This window comes from Oratosquilla oratoria, chromosome 44 (genome assembly GCF_046742065.1).
Source record: "Oratosquilla oratoria isolate Oo_2021 chromosome 44, ASM4674206v1, whole genome shotgun sequence".
Classification (NCBI taxonomy): domain Eukaryota; kingdom Metazoa; phylum Arthropoda; class Malacostraca; order Stomatopoda; family Squillidae; genus Oratosquilla; species Oratosquilla oratoria.
The window spans coordinates 23387245-23405903 of record NC_134820.1 but is presented as its reverse complement, the minus strand read 5'-3'; the positions used below and the strand labels follow the sequence as shown (position 1 = coordinate 23405903).

General features: G+C 37.0%; 1 protein-coding gene across 4 annotated transcripts in view; it reads right to left on the bottom strand.

The window, feature by feature from the left end:
• Positions 1-1906: 1906 nt before the first annotated feature.
• LOC143022205 (zinc finger Y-chromosomal protein 2-like) overlaps positions 1907-18659 on the bottom strand; it is a 67018-nt gene continuing 50265 nt past the window's right edge. For 3 of the 4 annotated variants that reach the window (XM_076180310.1, XM_076180311.1, XM_076180312.1), the window contains one exon: positions 1907-6981. In XM_076180310.1, the coding sequence (XP_076036425.1) occupies positions 6091-6960 (870 nt within the window). In that variant the 5' untranslated portion in view covers positions 6961-6981 and the 3' untranslated portion in view covers positions 1907-6090. The remainder of the gene's footprint in view (positions 6982-18659) is intronic. The other variant, XM_076180313.1, reaches the window with a different exon arrangement.

Here is an 18659-nt window from a genome sequence, read left to right as displayed (position 1 = left end):
AGGCCATTTTCAAGGCAAATGTTAAAGTGCCGCAGAGGAAGTTATTAACATCTAAGCAAGTAGGAAGAAAAAGGAAAGAAATAGCCTGGTGAAATGAGGCGAAATAGGCCATCATACATAAGAATAAGGCCTTTAGAACTTGGCTGAAATCAAGAAATGAAACAATTTGGGCTCAATATGTTCCCCTCAAGAATACAGCCAAAAAAACAAGCAAAAAGGGAAAAAAGAAAAATGGGCAAAATTAGTTAAAGAGCTGGAACAGGACCTACAAGGGACCAGAAAACTAATTTACTCTCTGGCAAAAACTTACAGAAAGGGGGAAATGAAGAGCTCTTGGTTCAATGAAAAACAAAGAAAGCACTCTTATGACAGAACCCTCTGATTTGGACCAACACTGGAAGGAATATTTTGATGAACTACTAAATGATGACCATGAGGTGACCAAGAGGGAATTTCAGTCGAACAACAGGCAACAAGAAATCTCAGATGTGGAAGCTATTAAAACCATGAAAAATGGAAAACCCCAACGAATTGCCCATCATGAAGGGCAAAAGGTTTATAAAAAAAAAGCAGCAGCAACAGCAACAAGAAGAATCAGAGAGCAAATGATAAGTAGTGGTCCAAAACGGCATTTCCTTCCTCGGTCTAACCATCGCATGATGATGTATTCCTCCATCATACTCACCAACTAGTTCTTTAAATATCAGCAAAGGGACAAGCACTGCCAGAGTTGTAAACACAAAATGGTGGAAGTTGAGACTGTCATAAACCAAGGACTCCCTGTACATAACAAATCAATCTGATACCCCTGGTCTCTCTTGCAGAAAACCTGTTACCTCTGGGAAACTGGCAACAACAGCCTCTGTGTAGGACTAAAAGTCATTTAGTGAAGATATATTGTGTTGTTGTCTGGGATTGTTAGTGTGGGGCTTTGTAGTACGAGATGTTCTGTGCCCTTGTGTGGTGGTTCCATCTGGGACAGTTGGAATCTATGGCCAGGCCTATTTTGTGCTGGTACTGTCTTAATGCCTTTCCCTTTTTGGCTACCTCCCTTGGAAGGGGGAAAAAGCCTTGGTATATGTATGTATGTATGTACTGTCTTAATGCCAGAGAGTGTCCTGAGCACTGGTGTGTTAGTGTGATTCTTGTCACATGTGGGAGGGCTTTCCCTGTAGGGCTTATATCTGGGGGTATTTGTTGCAGTATCGAGTTTAGTGATCTTGAAGTTCTCGTTCAATTCTCTGGATTTGTATATAATAAAGTACATGATAAAGAAATATCACAATATTTAAATAGTATTCAATCAATAAATGTTATAGTCACACATTCAGACTACAACATCAATTTTTGTATGTCACATGTGGGAGGGCTTTCTCTGTGGGGCTTCTATCTGTGGGTACTTGTTGGAGTATTGAATTTGGTGGTCTTGAAGGGCTTGTTTAGTTATCTGGGTTTGTATAAAGTACAATATTCATATAGTATTCAATCAATAAATATTATAGTCACACATTCTGACTACAGCATAAATTTTTGTATGTCACATCAGCCCTCCTATGCCTGAAAGGTACCAGGTCCCCACTGCCCATATCAGCACATGTACAAAACCTTGATTTTGAGCAGACTGTAGTAGATAGTGAGATAAATATGCTTCTGTATTAGGCTTCATTAAAGTGAAATAATACAAAAGGGTAGTTGTATACATTTATGGGTGAGAGAGGGGCCAATGAACTGTGTCTGTGGGAGACAGATCCTGACTGCTTTTACCACACAGTTCCACGAAGACAGGTAATAAAAAAAGTAAATAAATAAATATTATATATATATATATATATAATATATATATATATATATATATAAATTTATATATATATATATATTTATATATATATATATATATATAATATATATATATATATATATATAAATTTATATCTGGGGGTACTTGGAGTATTGAGTCTGGTGGTCTTGAAGGGCATGTCTAGTTATCTGGGTTTGTATATAATAAAGTACATAATAAAGAAGTATCAGATGTTGTAGTCACACATTCAGACATCATAAATATTTGTATGTCATTTATTTACCAACAAATATTCTTGTGTGTTGCACAAATGATCAGTATTAAGTAAAATTGAAGATAGAAATCTGTAGCCAAGTGTTTCAGCCTCCAAAAAGATGTCCCAACTAAGAAGATAATTTCTACACACTACATTCACTCCTTGACCCTTCTGAACTATAGTTACTTGCTCTATGATGAAATTATTGAACATTGATAGATGAACACCCTTATATATACTGAGATGATGTTAATGCATAAAACCTCAATCTACATTATGCAAGCCAGACAATTAGGTGACTATTACTTTTAAAAATACCGACTTTACAACCTCATCTTGGACATATTTAACTACAGCTTTGTGTAGGTTGTATTAATAGCATCAGGTCTAAGTGTCACAATATATGTTAACAGAATGATCATATTGTAAGGCTAGGGATTTATTATTTTTTGTTCTTTTTCTTTTGTGAAGTACATGACTATGTCACGAGTGGGCATGAGGGACAATACAGATCTCACTCCACCCCTCCATTACATCATGAAGATGTATTCATATGTAAGAACCGATTAGGCAACTTAAATTTAGGAGAAAAATTCCCACTCCCCGGTTCAGGATTCCATTAGAGGAATATTTTTAGGATTTTTAACACATAAACGTTCCATCATGAAACAAAGTAGCAGAACCTTGACTTGAATTACAGAGTGCTAGATGGGGCCTTCATACAGATATATGAACACATTCTCGGGCACTGTTGAGTATAATGCGTAGGATGGGGCATTCTGAGTCAAAATTCCCATCCCTACAGGTAGGTCAAGCAGTTTTGTGAAATAATTTAAATTAATGGGAACATATGAAGATAGTAGTTTGAATTTTAACAACTTTAGTATGTAGTGTCATTTTGAGTCAAGATTCCCATCCCTACAAATAATGGGATAGGGGGAATTACATTTACATAAAATATATATACAGATTGATCAAGCACAGCCATCAAAAGAATCTTTTGTAATAGGTTATAAGAACTAATAAGAAATCATATGTGAAAGGGATTGTAGATGAGAGTGCTCTCTTCTAATGATGAAGAAAAGTTATGTGATTGGTTAGGACATGGGTTAGGTAAGATTATAAGGTGTAAAGAGATATTTATAAAGGTGGCCTGGTTAGATGCATAATACCCATGTGTTCTGTTCATGTCACTGGGGTGTTGAATCTTTACCTTTTTATTCGCTACCTCTATATTTCACAACTTGTTCATAAATATTAGTCCAGGGTAAGGATTTTGACTCGTTGTGAACAGTTTAAATCAGCATGTAACTGGATAGGAATTTCTAGGAAAAAGAGGCAAACATTCTTATATGGCTTGAAAGAGTTATATTCCTAGCCCCATACTTATGCTTGTTATGAATGTAATTATGTATCATGTTTATTTTACACTGAATACAATTCAAGGAGAAATGTACATTATAATTAATAATATTGTCTCATAATATCAATAAACCAACTTGTAAACTTCAAATTTTCTTTAATTTTCCTGGATTTCACAAATATAAGTAACACAAAAATGGCCTAAAGGGGGAGAATGGAATAAAACCATGTGTTGGTCAAAAGTTACCATGTGTTCTAATATATATAGTTAGCTTTGTGGTTGGAATGGTGGCAGCAAAATATCCATCTCATGATTACTAACCAAAATAATCAGACTTAATGCAGGATTCCCCATCACATTGTATAGATACAGTACTACTTCTCATTAACGGACGTTAATTAGCTGTGTTTGCGGTGTTTTCACTGTGTTTTCGGTGTTTTTGGTGCTGTTGTTTAGTGCTGTGCCACTAAAAATCAATAGATTATTCACATCAACGGACACTGTTACCCCCCTTTTAGTCCGTTAATGAGAGTTAGTACTATATTTGATTGTTATCCTCATACATGGTGCTCAGTTCAACATGATTTTATAAAGATGTACTATACATCTCACCCATCCATTCATTGATAAATCTATCATAGATGCCAAATGTGACACTACATATTTTGGTATAGCAGTGGTAGGATTAATGCCAAGTCATTAATAATATAATCATAGTCGTCATCATGGCACTACATCATAATTGTAAAAAGGGTAATATGGTACTAATTCACAAAGGTGGAAGAAAACACCACTACATTATAGACCAGTATCATTTAACAGACTTTGGACAAAATATAAGCCCTAATAACCATCTATAGACACTTCATAAGAATCATCCTAGAGTATGCCTCCACAGTATGGTTCTTAACAATAAAAAATTTCAAACACAATTTACAAACACTACAGAATGGAACAATAAGAATAAGAGGATGCATCAAAACCACACCTTTAGGATACCTACATACAGAAAACCAAATACTCCCAATACAACATCTCACAAATGTCACCAGCAGAACGAAAAAAAAAAAAAAAAAAAAATGCAGCATACTATTCAAACACATACAATAACCTACCATCCACACAGAAACACATATGTGGACTGTGATAAAGTAGCCTACCTCACAGCTGACTTATGTGGAAGTCAGAGGCCAGTAGTAAAGGATAAAATGTCAAGATGCAGATCAGTAAGACACAAAGTTCCACAAGGTTCAGTAATTGCACTAATAATGTTTCTTGTCTATGTCAATGACATGATGAAAGGTACAAGCTATGACAACATATTTGCAGATGACACAAAAATCATGAGAAGAGTAAAAAACAAGGAGGACTGTAGACTATTGCACAAAGATCTAGACACTAGAGATGACCTATTAAAATGGGGCAAGAGGACACGAAAAGAAACTAAAGAAAGACAGTTACAGAAGAGACCTGAAAAAGAATAGTTTCCCACACAGAGTGATCGATGTCTGGAACAAATTGAATAGTGATTTCAAGAAAAAACTGGACGTGGAGAGATATGAAAACGGGTCACAACAAGCATAGCTCCCGTCCCGTAAAATACAACTAAGTAAATACTGTTTTTGCATGAAGCCAATATTGGGAAATGAAGCTCAATACAAAAAATACTGGAAATGGGCAAGATCAGCAAAAGACCATCCTGAAATTATGTCTTGGGAAGTGAACCCATTACAAAAGCAAAAGAAGAGAAAGATTTGGGAGTGTTGATAAAAGACAACCCGTCACCTGACAGACATATCTGCAGGATTGTGGGAGAGACATGGTTTGCTGCACAAGATTTAAGTGGCTTTTTCACTATATGGGTGAAAAAATGAGGCAGTTGTGATTGATTGTCACATAAAAGCCTAACCATGCAATTCTGACTCTTTTACAATTTCCCTTTACTTAATTACAGTATTATACTCTTGGATTATTTGGGACAGTTATTGTTCTAAGTACTGTACAGGAAAGGCTGGGCCTTTTTGTTATCAACAACTAAAAAAGAACGTAGCTATTCTAAAGAAGTCTAAATTGAAATTTAAGCAGACACTATCTACACTGAATAACCACTGAGTGTACTTTGTAAGCACCAGTACAATATTTTATTTTAAATACAAGACAAATAACTAAAACGTTAATTTATATATTTACGTTCTCATCATTCTTCTAAAAATTGACAGTAAAATGGAACCTAATTCACAATTTTATGTCTGTAAGCCAAGGAAAGACTAAGCCAGCTCACAGGCTTGCAACATACACTATAACACTTAAGTATCCATTCATACAATTTTTTTTCAGACATGATGTGGTCCTTGGAATAAAAGAGTTAAACTGTCTTAGGCTCAACTCTTATCAACCCTGTGATGTATTCTCATATTTTGTCCACAATATTCCCTTCAACAAAAATATGTATTTATGGGTTTTGTAATAGCCAAGGACAGGCAATTTTACATAAATGAGGGTGGGGGGAGGTCAAACTCCAACTGGACAAGACTTTGATCATCTACCCCCTTCACTTTGGAGTTGGGGCCCCTCAGCTGCATAGCATTTCATGTCTTTGGTTAACACAAAATCCCCAAAATATATCATCATGTTAAAGGGATTAATGTCAGGTTACTCAGGCCTTCCACAAGACTATATATTTTGTTTCACTGGCCTGCACACCATTATGTGTGACACAAAGCCTGACAAGTCTGATATATCTTCATGGCAGTAGGTACATATCAATGTGCAAGTTTCACTGTGTTCTTTGAGGTGATATTCAAGGTCTTTGGCAACTGTATATGAGATGTTGCACTCACAACACTTGTAAGTTTCTTGGTGATTTCGTACAATGTGCTTCCGTAGCAAGTGATCAGATTCAAATGACTTTGAACAGAGCATACAGCGGTGGATCTTCGCAGTCACATGGAATAAATTGTAGTGTCTGGCCAGGGTGATGGGATTTTTCAATTGTCTCCTACATATTTTGCACTGGTACTTACTCTCATGGGCTAATTCATGCTTGCGGAACCCTCCTGCTGATGTGAACAGGAGGGAGCAATAAGCACACTTAAACTTATATCTAGTAGTACTGTTTATATCAGTCTTTGCTTGGGTTTGTGTCTTTGATTTGGTGTTTTTACTTTTCTGTGGTACAGAACCAATTTGTCTGCCATGCTTTTTCTTCATGTGCCGATCAAGTATATATTTGCTACTCAAGGGTACATTACAATCAGGACACTTGTAACGTGAGTCAATTTTATGGATCTTGATATGTTTGGTGTATGACTGAAGATTTCTGAAGGACAAACAACAACAAAAACACTTGTACTTGACTGAGTTACCTGATTCTTTCTGGGTGTTACCACCCCCACTTACACCACCTGATAAATTCATCTTCTTCAAAACCAGCACAAGCTTCTTTGGGCTACCAGTTGTGTAGTATCCACCAGTCTTCACAGTGTCTCCTTGTCCTTTCACACTCCCCATATTTTTCTGTGATGTGCTCTGGCTTTTCTCCATGTCGGCAAATCCTCAGTCCTGCTGGTAATACAAGAAATACAATTCTGTAGAACTCACAAAAAAGGAGCAGCAATATTGATAATACTTGTTGCCTTGAGTCTCACCAACTGGAAACTTGCTGCCCCACAATGGTTAGCAATGGTCCTTCACACAGATCTCTCTGGGAAGAAATTTTCAGACTGTTGTCTGTGTTGTATTAGTGTGGGGCATTGTTACTATGTCACCAGCTGAAAGTGGAAGGGAAACTGTACTGTACTAATATATAAAGGAGGAAACAAGGAAAATCCAACAAACTACATACTGGTCTCTATAACAAGCACAATAGCAAAATATGTGAAGTTATCAAAAGTAGATGGGTTAACCATCTGGAAGAAAAAACTATATTGAATCCAAATCAATTTGGATTTAGGCAAGGAAGATCATGTACAACAAACCTGATCTGCTTCTACTCGAGACTAATAGAAATAATACAAGAAAGGGATGGATGGGTGGACTGTGCCTTTCTAGACCTACAAAAAGCATTTGATAAAGCACCACACAAAAAACTAATAAGAAAAGTAGAATCAATAGGTGGCATCAAAGGAAAAAATATTGGAATGGTTGGAAGACTTCCTGACTGGGAGAAAAATGAGGGCAGTAATTAGAGACAAATACTTGAATTGGGAAGAAAAGATAGTGGTGTCACGCAAGGTTCGGTATTGGCTCCAATCATGTTTGCCATATATATAAATGACATGGATGAAGGAGTGAAGTGTTATGTGAATTTCTTTGCAGATGACGCAAAAATACTAAGGAAAATATGAATAGAGGAGGATTGTGAATCATTACAGTTAGACTTAGACAAAATTTGGAAATGAACTCAAAAATGGGAAGTGAATTTCAATATCAATAAGTGTAGTATAATGGAGTTTGGAAAAAGTAAAAATAGAATATCAAGAAATTATAAAATTGGTGAAGAAGTCAAAAAAGTGAACTCGGAAAGAGACCTTAGAGTAACAATCAGCAAAGACGACACCGGACAAACATATAAATAAAATAGTCAGAGAAACCTTCAACCTATTAAGGTAAATTAAAGTGACATTTGACTACTTGGGTGAGGAAAATATTTAAAAAAAATGTTAGTTACACTAATGAGACCAAAACTGGAGTATGCAGCAACAATATGGACACCCAGTACTAAAAAGAATATAAAGAAATTAGAAAGAATACAAAGAGCAATGACAAAGTTGGCACCAAGTCTCTCCAAATTAATATACATTGTCCAAATTGGAACTACCAACTCTGGAACAAAGAAGAGAAAGAGATCTGCTGACTATTTATAGAATTATGAAAAGAATGGAAATCCTAGATAGGGATGATTTATTAAAATGGGACAATGGAAAACAAGAGGACACAAAAAGAAACTCCAAAAAGGATAGCTATAGAAGAGATCCAAAAAAATAGCTTCCCACATAGAGTACTGGATACCTGGAATAAATTAAATAAAGAAACAGTGTGTGCAAACACTATTCAAGATTTTAAGAAAAAACCTGATGCTAAAAGATACAAAGATGGGTCACCACAAGCATAGCTCCCTTCCCGTATAATACAACTAGGTAAATACTGTACATGAATTCAATCTAAATATGTGTTAAATTCTGGGTGACTGGATTTATGAGGAGATACCTGATTGGTCTTAACATTAGATTACTACAACCACTCCATTGGAATGTATATACAAAACAAAACATGGTCTCCGATGACATTGACAACATGATTCACCCAGTTGCAGCAGGGTCACAAAAGACTACATTTTTCTCCTTTTAATAAACACATAACTTATAGTTATAAATCCAACCTATCAGGTGGTCTACAGATATGACTGGAATGTCTCATCTCTTTTGTTTGTACAGAACAATCTTTGCTATTACTTACAAGGTCTTCTCTCAGAGGTTCTACATTAATATTATCTTCAGTTACAGGTTAATCCAACACTGGATTACTAGAAACATCTACTCTAACTGAAGAGTTATATATGGAAATATCATTTGAATGATTAGTCTTAGGTTGGCCTAAATCACCCAGAAGTCTAGGCCAGTTTTAAACAATTCTTTAACTGAGCCAGTACAGAACCTTCATTGGTCATCTTTCTAATCTCCTGAAAAGAAATATCATAAAAATAAATTATCTCCACTAATTTTAAATGTTTAGCTGGTGTACCAGACAACAATTCATCATCCGGGGATAATCTACTCAATCCATAAGCAATTGCATTTTCTTTCCCTGGTTTATGAACCAAATCAAAATCATACAGAGATAAAATCCAGTGTCATATTCAAGCATTAGTATTGTAGGGAATCTGCTTTTCTCTTCCAAACAAGCCTAACAAGGGTTTGATCTATTCTAGCAACAAATCTTCTATGAAGTAAAAAACACCTGAATCTTTTAACATCAAACATGAGCTAATTCCTCTTTATCTAATTAAGAATACCTCAGTTCAGCCTTTGACAATTTCTTACTTGTAAAGGAAATGGGTGTCTCTATACCATCTATTTTTTGTGACAATACACATTCAAATCCAATTGAAGATTCATCTACTTCTACAATTAAAGGAATTACTCAATCAAAATTGCCCAAAGCTGTAGATTCAGCAAAATCATTCTTAATACCTTCAAAAGCTTTCTTATAGATTACATACCATCAAAATTTTACATCTTTCCTTGACAAATCATACAATGGAAGCAGTTTTGAAGAATGAAAAAATCTTACAAACTTGCAATAGTAGGTTATCTTCCCTTGAAAAGATTGTAATTCTCCTATAGAAGTAGGACATGGACAATGAAGAATAGCTTTTATTCCCTTTGCAGAAGGTTTAACTCCTTCACCAGATATACGGTAGCCTAGATACTCAATAGATTTAGCATTCAATACAGTTTTACTTTTATTTATTTAGACATTATGTTCTGCCAAGAGTTCTAAAGCTCTTCTCAATCTGGTATCATGTTCTACTGGAGTGTACCACAAATTATATCATCTGACTGTGCAGCAACACCATCTAATTTGGCAAAAATTTGCTCAATGAATCTCTGGAAAATGCATGGACATGAACATAAGTCAAATGGTAAATGTTTATATTTAAACAATCATTTATGAGTGTTACTAAGTAATCTTTGCTTTGTTCCTCTACAGGTATTTGTAGATATGCATTCTGGAAATATTAAATTTTTGGTAATGGATATTTCTCACAATGAAAGTTTTAATTCACAACCTTAAAATCCCCAAAAGTCACATTTTTACCTTCTTTTCTTTCAAAAACAGGAAAAATAGGAACTGTCCATTCACTACATAAGATGGGTTCTCATACCATCATCTACCAATCTTGTTAAGGCATCTTCAATCATTCCCTTATAAGTATATGATGATTATTCACACTTAACTACTTTGGTAAAATGACGCCTATGTAGGCGTCATTAGGGGTCTGTACACAAGGATGCTGGCATCGGCGTCTTGATTATATATTTTTTGTATTGTACATGAGTTATTCCCAGATTCTATGAACTAGTTTGATCTCATTTTCTGTTTGTTATTACTCAGAATAAAAGAGAATGAGTAATTCAGCAGTGACTTTATATTTCATAATACAAGCGGTGTGATGCATCGTTCATATGGCAGCTGATGCTGTGTGCAAGAATTTGACTCATACTGAAGTAGTTAAGTGGGATTATGGAAGACTATAAATAGCACTACAGTTTATAGATATCTATAAGCAACAGTAATAAAATGATAAAAGATGTAATACAATAAATGAAAATAAAGTCGATGACATCAGCACATTCATGAAAGAAAGTACATACTTGCTGTTAAGTTACACATACTTTCAACAAACATGGGCATGTGACATCTAGCTTAAAGGTCAGAATGTAATAGATTAAATAAATAATCTTTCTAAACCACTGACTCTCTTTTAGAAATGATTTTGTAAATTATCCCAGTCAATTCTATCATCATAATAGTCATATTTTGAATAAAATATGTGTTTATAAAAGCAGATTCTATGAGATTTCCAAAGATCCCCAAGGCAAGCACAGTCATACTAGGCCTAGTACCAGTCATGACATTCTCAGTCTCATGTCTTGTAGGTATAGACCAACAACACAGGCCACAACTTGGAAGAGTTGGGACAGTCATATTCAGCTCCATGGTCTATCATAGGCCGCCTACATATACAAGTGGTATATAATAATTTGGATAGGCTGTCATGCACATTTTATGAATCTACACAGATTATGAATATTTGTTCAAATGTGCAGTATCAATAATGAATTCATAATAGGGCACACAGATAAATCCATCTCACATGCATACATACATATACATATGTATACCAAGGCTTTTTCCCCCTTACAAGGGAGGTAGCCAAAAAGGAAAAGGCATAAAATCATTCCCACCCATTCCATCCCTGAATACACTCCACACCCCTCCACCCTCCCTCTTATCTTAGCACCTCCTGGATGATGGGTCATCCCTGCATCTTGTCCACTGCCCTAGGTCAGAAGCAGTGTCGCCAGACACAGCACATCCACAGCAAGGCCGCTTTATTAAATTGGCGACCCCCCCCTCTCCGTCCTCCCATGCATAAAAGGAGAAGATGGGGAGAAATCCCTTTGGGCTGCATCAAATTTTGCTCACACATACTACCTCACCCCCTATCACCCCACCCATTCCACCTCATGCATCACAACATCATCCATATACAACCATTCTCCATTCACCCCTGTCTTCTGTCCTCTCCCATCCTTCCTCAACAGACACTCCCCTCTTCCCCAAAGCCCCCTTCACCCCATCCATCCATCTCATCCTAGGATGTCCCCTCATGTTCACTCCCTCCGCATCTGCCTTCCATACCTCTTTTACTAGTCTTTCCTCACTCATTCTTTTCATGTGTCCAAACCATCCTAATACTCTTTCATCAACCCTATCTCCCAACTCCCTTTCCACCCTCGTTCTCCTCCTCACCTCCTCATTTCTCACTCTATCTAGCCTAGTAACCCCCATCATACTTCTCAGACACCTCATCTCAAACACATTCAAACTCCTTCTCTCTTCCTCTCTTATGTTCCATGTTTCTGCCCCATACAGTGCTGTTGGCACAATCACTCCTTCATACAGTCTCCTCTTAGCATCCATTCCCAATTGTCTATTCCTCATTACACTTTTTAATCCACCAAGGCATTTACTCGCTTCCCTCAATCTACATTCTACCTCCACCTCCACTCCACCTTTTCCTGCCACATTTGCACCCAAGTATCTAAAACTATCCACTTCCTCCTTTCGCTCTCCCTTAATGCTCACTTCCAGTCTGCTGCTACTTTCACCCCTTGAACATCTCATCACCTTACTTTTACCCACATTTATCTTCAGCTTTCTTCTATCACACACTCTCCCAAACTCTGTCACTAACTTTCTCAATGCACATATTACAAACCAATCTAACCTAACCTTACCTATCCATTTTAGAAATCTTCATAATAATGTGTGCACATCAAATGGATTCATCTGAATTTCAGCAGGGAGACATGCAGAGCAGTTCTTCAGGGGCAAAATTTGCAATTTTCTTCTAGTTAAGTTTGCCTGCAATGAGCTCCTGCTACTGGTACAAAGTGGTTATTGAACCAGTCAGAAAACATTTATTGGGTTGTCCATGCTTTTTTATTTGCATAATAATGAAGAGGTAAATTATACACACTTTTCATACATCTCAGATGTTGGCTTTTTCCTATCACCTTGTGTGCACCTGCTGCATTGATCCATCCAAGAATAAGCCCTCCCATCCTTAATCAAGAGATCTCTTCTGTCAATGCAACCTATCCCCTTTAGTGACCTGAATACTGTAATCATATCACCTCTTTCTCTGCAATCTTTCAAAGTTGGCAGACCCAGTTTGGTTGCTTATGTCCTTCACTCTGTCTGGGGACCATACAACTGACACATAATCCAGTCTTGGATGGATCATGGTGTCAATGAGTTTTTTCTTCCATATAGTGAAAAGCCACTTTAATCTTCTGCAGCAGTATGTACCTCTCCCAAAATCCTGCTGATATATTTATCATGTGAATGACTGTATTTTACCAACACTTCCAAATTTTTCTTCTCTTTTTCTTTTGTACTGGTTTCTCATTTCAATGAATAATTTAAGGATGCTGTTTTGCCACTATTGCCCATTTCCATTACTTTATACATATATTTTTTGTATTAAAATTCATTCCCTATTCTTGGCTCCATGCAAAAATAGTGTCTAGATATTTTTGCAATTGTTCACAGTCCTCTTCATTTTTCACTCTTCATGTGATTTTTGTGTCATCTGCAAATATGTTGAAATAGCTTGTTGTATCTTCTATCATGTCATTAACAAAGGCAAGAAATATTATTGTTGCAAGCATTGAACCTTGTATTTACCTAGTTCTATTATATGGGAAGAGAGCTATACTCGTAGTGACCCGTCTTTGTATCTTTCAGCATCAAGTTTGTTCTTAAATTCTTGTATAGTTTTTGCACACACTGTTGCCTCATCCAATTTGTTCCAAATATCCACCACTCTGTGTGTATATTTACCTATCTGTATTTACCTAGTTCTATTATATGGGAAGGAAGCTATGCTCAGTGACCTGTCTTTATATCTTTCAGCATCTAGTTTGTTCTTAAATTCTTGTATAATTTTGGCACATGCTATTGTTTTGTCCAATTTGTTCCAGACATCCACCATTCTGTGTGGGAAACTATTTTTTTCAGATCTCTTCTATAATTATACTTTTTGAGTTTCATGTCCTTTTGTTTTTCTTTTATCCCACTTTAATCAATCTTTTCTGTTGAGGACTTCCATCCCTTTCATGTTTCTGTGTGTATGTATTTACCTGGTTGTTGTTGTTGTCATTCCATAGACTGTCTGGTCAAGCAGTCCTGTCTCCCAAAGGAATACCCTGCCTGGAACTGGGTTATCCCACAAATCCTTTAGGGAGTGTATACTGTGTTGTTTGCGTGCATGATTGTGTATAATGCAGTGTATTATATGGGGAGCTATGCTCATGGTGACCCGTCTTTGTATCTTTCAGCATGAAGTTTTTCCTTAAAATCTTGAATAGTGTTTGCACACACAGTTTCCAAGTATCCAGTACTCTATGTGGGAAGCTTTTTTTTCAGATCTCTTCTATAGTTACCCTTTTTGGGTTTCTTTTCGTGTCCTCTTATTTTTCCATTGTCCCATTTTAATCAATCACTCCTATCTAGGATTTCCATTCCTTTCATGATTCTATAAATAATCAGCAGATCTCCTCTTTTTCTTCTTTGTTCCAAAATTGGTAATTCCAATTTGGACAATCTTTGTTAATTTGGAGAGAGTTGGTGCCAACTTTGTTGTTGCTCTTTGTATTCTTTCTAATTTCTTTATATTCTTTTTAGTACTGAGTGTCCATAGTGTTGCTGCATACTCCAGTGTATTTACCTAGTTGTACCTATGTGTATTTACCTAGTTGTATTTTACGGGAAGGGGAGCTATGCTCGTGGGGTCCCGTCTTCATATCTCATTTTATCTAAACTATTTTTAAATTCATGTATTGTTTTTGCACACACCACTTTCTCATCTAACTTGTTCCAACTGTCTATTACTCTGTGAGGAAAGCTGTTCTTTTTCAAATCTCTTCTATATCTATGTTTTTTTATTTTCTTTCCGTGTCCTCTTGTATTTCTGTCATCCCATTTTATCAGATTCTCTCCATCAGTAATTTCTATGCCTTTCATGATTCTGTAAATAGCTATCAAATCTCCTCTCTCTCTTCTTTGCTCTAGTGTCTGTAGTTCAAGTTTTTTCTAGTCTCTCTTCATATGATAGTTTTGAGAGTGTTGGTGCCAATTTTGTCATACCTAGCCTCAACTGTGTTAATTTACAGCTTCATTTATATAACTGATTTCTAATTATCATATTTAGATTTTAATTCATGTACTATTCCAGCACAGGCTATATCATCTTCTAGGTTATTCCAAGTACTTATGCATCTATATGGAAAACTATTTCTTCACACCATTTAGACATGTGGTCTTTCTTAATTATTTCCATGAACTCTTAAAGCCCTCCTATATCAAGAGATCTTTTCTGTCAATGCAATCTATACCCTAATCATATCACCTCTTTCTTTTCGATCTTTCAAAGTTGGCAGATCCAGTGCTCTTAGTCTTTCCTCATGTTTTATCTGCCAGGCTTGGGACTAGTTTGATTGCTGATTTTTGTATTCTCTCAATCTTGCTTATATCTTTCTGTATGGGGAGCATACCACTGACACATATTCCAGTCTTGGACAAATCAGGGTTTCAGAGTTTTTTCATCATCTCCTTCTCCATATCGTGAGAAACTACTTTAATCTTCTGCAGCAGTCCATATGTCTCTCCCACAATCCTACTGATATGTCTGTCAGGTGACAGGTTGTCTTTTATCAGCACTCCCAAATCTTTCTCCTCTTGCTTTTGTAATGGGTTCACTTCTCAAGGAATAGTTTAACAACTTCAGTACGAGTCAAATTCTTGCACACAGCACTGGCTGCCATATGTATGATGCATCACACTACTTATTATAAAATACAAAATCACTTTGAGATAGGATGGTTTGGACACATGGAAAGAATGAGTGAAGAAAGACTAGTAAAAGAGGTATGGAAGGCAGATGTGGGGGGAGTGAACATGAGGGGATGTCCTAGGATGAGGTGGATGGATGGGGTGAAGGGGGCTTTGGGGAAGAGGGGAATGTCTGTAGAGGAAGGACGGGAGAGGACAGAAGACAGGGGTGAATGGAGAATGGTTGTATATGGATGATGTTGTGATGCATGAGGTGGAATGGGTGGGGGGATGGGGGGTGAGGTAGTATGTGTGAGCAAAATTTTGACGCAGCCCGAAGGGATTTCTCCCCATCTTCTCCTTTTATTCATGGGGGGGAGGGCAGAGAGGGGGGGTCGCCGATTTAATGAAGCGGCCTTGCTGTGGATGTGCTGTGTCTGGCGACACTGCTTCTGACCCAGGGCAGTGGACAGGGTGCAGGGATGACCCGTCGTCCAGGAGGTGCTGAGATATGAGGGAGGGTGGAGGGGTGTGGAGTGTTTTCAGGGATGGAATGGGTGGGAATGATTTTATGCCTTTTCCTTTTTGGCTACCTCCCTTGTAAGGGGGAAAAAGCCTTGGTACATGTATGTATGTACTGCTGTATTACTCATTCTCTTTTATCCTGAGTAATAATAAACACAGAAAATGTGATCAAACTAGTTCTCAGAATCTGGGGTAACTTATGAACTACAAAATATATATATATATATATATATATATATATATATAATCAAAATGCTGATGTCAGCATCTTTATGTACACACTTGCACCTCATTATGCCTACATAGGTGTCATTGTACCGAAGTGGTTAAGGATAGTCTTTTGCTGCTATTGCAAATTTCCAGTTTATATTTTTTGGTACTGAACTTTATTTCCCATTCTTAGTTCCTAGCAAAAAATGGTGACTAAGATATTTTTTGCATTAGTTTACAGTCCTCAATGTTTTTCACATATAATTTTTGCATCATCTGCAAACAAGTTGGAATGGCTTATTCTACCTTTTATCATGTCACTGACATAAGCAAGAATCATTATTGGTGAAAGCACTGAACCTTGTGGAACTCCACTTCTTACAGCTCTCCATCTTGACATCTTATCCTTTACTACTGACCTCATGTATCTTCCCTTCAAAAAATATTTGATCCATTCTAGTTGTCTGCCTCTCAGTCATCCAAAGTGCTCCAGTTTCCACATAAGTTGACTATGAGGTCCTTTATCAAAAGCCTTTTCTTGGTCAAGGTACACACAGTCCACCCAACCTTCTCTCTCTTGCAGTACATCAACCACTCAAGTAAAAGTTTAAAAGGTTTGATGCACATGACCTTCCAGATCTGAGCCCAAACTGAGTTTCCGTCAAAATGTTCATCTTTTCAAGATATTTGGTTCACTGATCTTTCACAAACCTTTCACATAATTTCACCATTGTGCTGGTATATTTTACCTAGCTGTATTACACGGGAAGGGAGCTATGCTAGTAAAGACCCGTCTTTGTATCTTTCAACATCTAGTTCTTAAATTTTTGTATGGTTTTTGCACATACTATTGTTTCATCCATTTTGTCCCAGACATCTAACACTGTGTGGGAACTGTTTTTTTTTTTCAGATATTTTCTGTATGGGAAAAAAAAAAAAAAAAAAAAAGTGTGTGTTTGTATTTACCTAGTTGTATCTTACAGGGAGGGGAGCTATGCTCATGGTATCCCACCTTTGTATCTCGCAGTGTCAAGTTTGCTCTTAAATTTGTGTATAGTCTTTGCACACAGTAACTATTGTTTTATCCAGTTTGTTCCAAGTGTCCACCACTCTGTGTGGAAAACTGTTTTTCTTTAGATCTATCCTATAACTATCCTTTTTGAGTTTCTTTCCATGTCCTCTTGTGTTTCTCTTATCCCAATTTAGTAAGTCTTCTCTATCAAGCATTTTCATGCCTTTCATGAAAAGAATGAGTGAAGAAAGAGTGAAGAAAGACTAGTAAAAGAGGTATGGAAGGCAGATGTGGAGGGAGTGAATATGAGGGGACATCCTAGGATGAGGTGGATGGATGGGGTGAAGGGGGCTTTGGGGAAGAGGGGAATGTCTGTTGAGGAAGGACGGGAGAGGACAGAAGACAGGGGTGAATGGAGAATGGTTGTATATGGATGATGTTGTGATGCATGAGGTGGAATGGGTGGGGGGATGGGGGGTGAGGTAGTATGTGTGAGCAAAATTTGACGCAGCCTGAAGATATTTCTCCCCGTCTTCTCCTTTTATGCATGGGTGGACGGAGAGGGGGGGTCACCGATTTAATGAAGCAGCCTTGCTATGGATGTGCTGTGTCTTGCGACACTGCTTCTGACCCAGGGCAGTGGACAGGGTGCAGGGATGACCCGTCATCCACAAGGTGCTAAGATAAGAGGGAGGGTGGAGGGGTGTGGAGTGTATTCAGGGATGGAATGGGTGGGAATGATTTTATGCCTTTTCCTTTTTGGCTACCTCCCTTGTAAGGGGAAAAAAGCCTTGGTATATGTATGTATGTATAGATGGTCAGTAGTCACCTCTCTCTTCTTTGTCCAAAGTTGGTAATTTCAATTTAGCCAGTCTCTCTTCATATGACAAGTCTGAAAGTGCTGGAACCATTTTTGTGGTTGCTCTCTGTATTCTTTCAATTTCTTTTATATTCTTTTTGGTACTGGGTGACCATAATGTCACAGCACGCTCCAGTCTAGGCCTTATTGATGTGACTAATATTTTTTTTTAAACATTTCTTCATCCAAATACATAAACACCACTTTTATTGAGCTTAGTAAATTATAGGATTCTCCAACAATTTAGTTTATTTGTTTATCAGAGGACATGTCATTTGAGATGATTACTCCCAGATCTTTTTCAGATCCCAGTTTCTTTACCTCTTTGGTTCCAATTGTATACTGTTCTGATATTCTATTTTTACTTTTTTTGAACAACATTATGCCACATTTCTTAATGTTGAAGTCCACTTCCCACTTCTGACTCCATTTCCAAACCTTGTTCAGGTCTGTGAGTGTGTGTGCAATGTTTGTGTATATTTACCTATTTGTAGTATACAAGGAACAATGCTC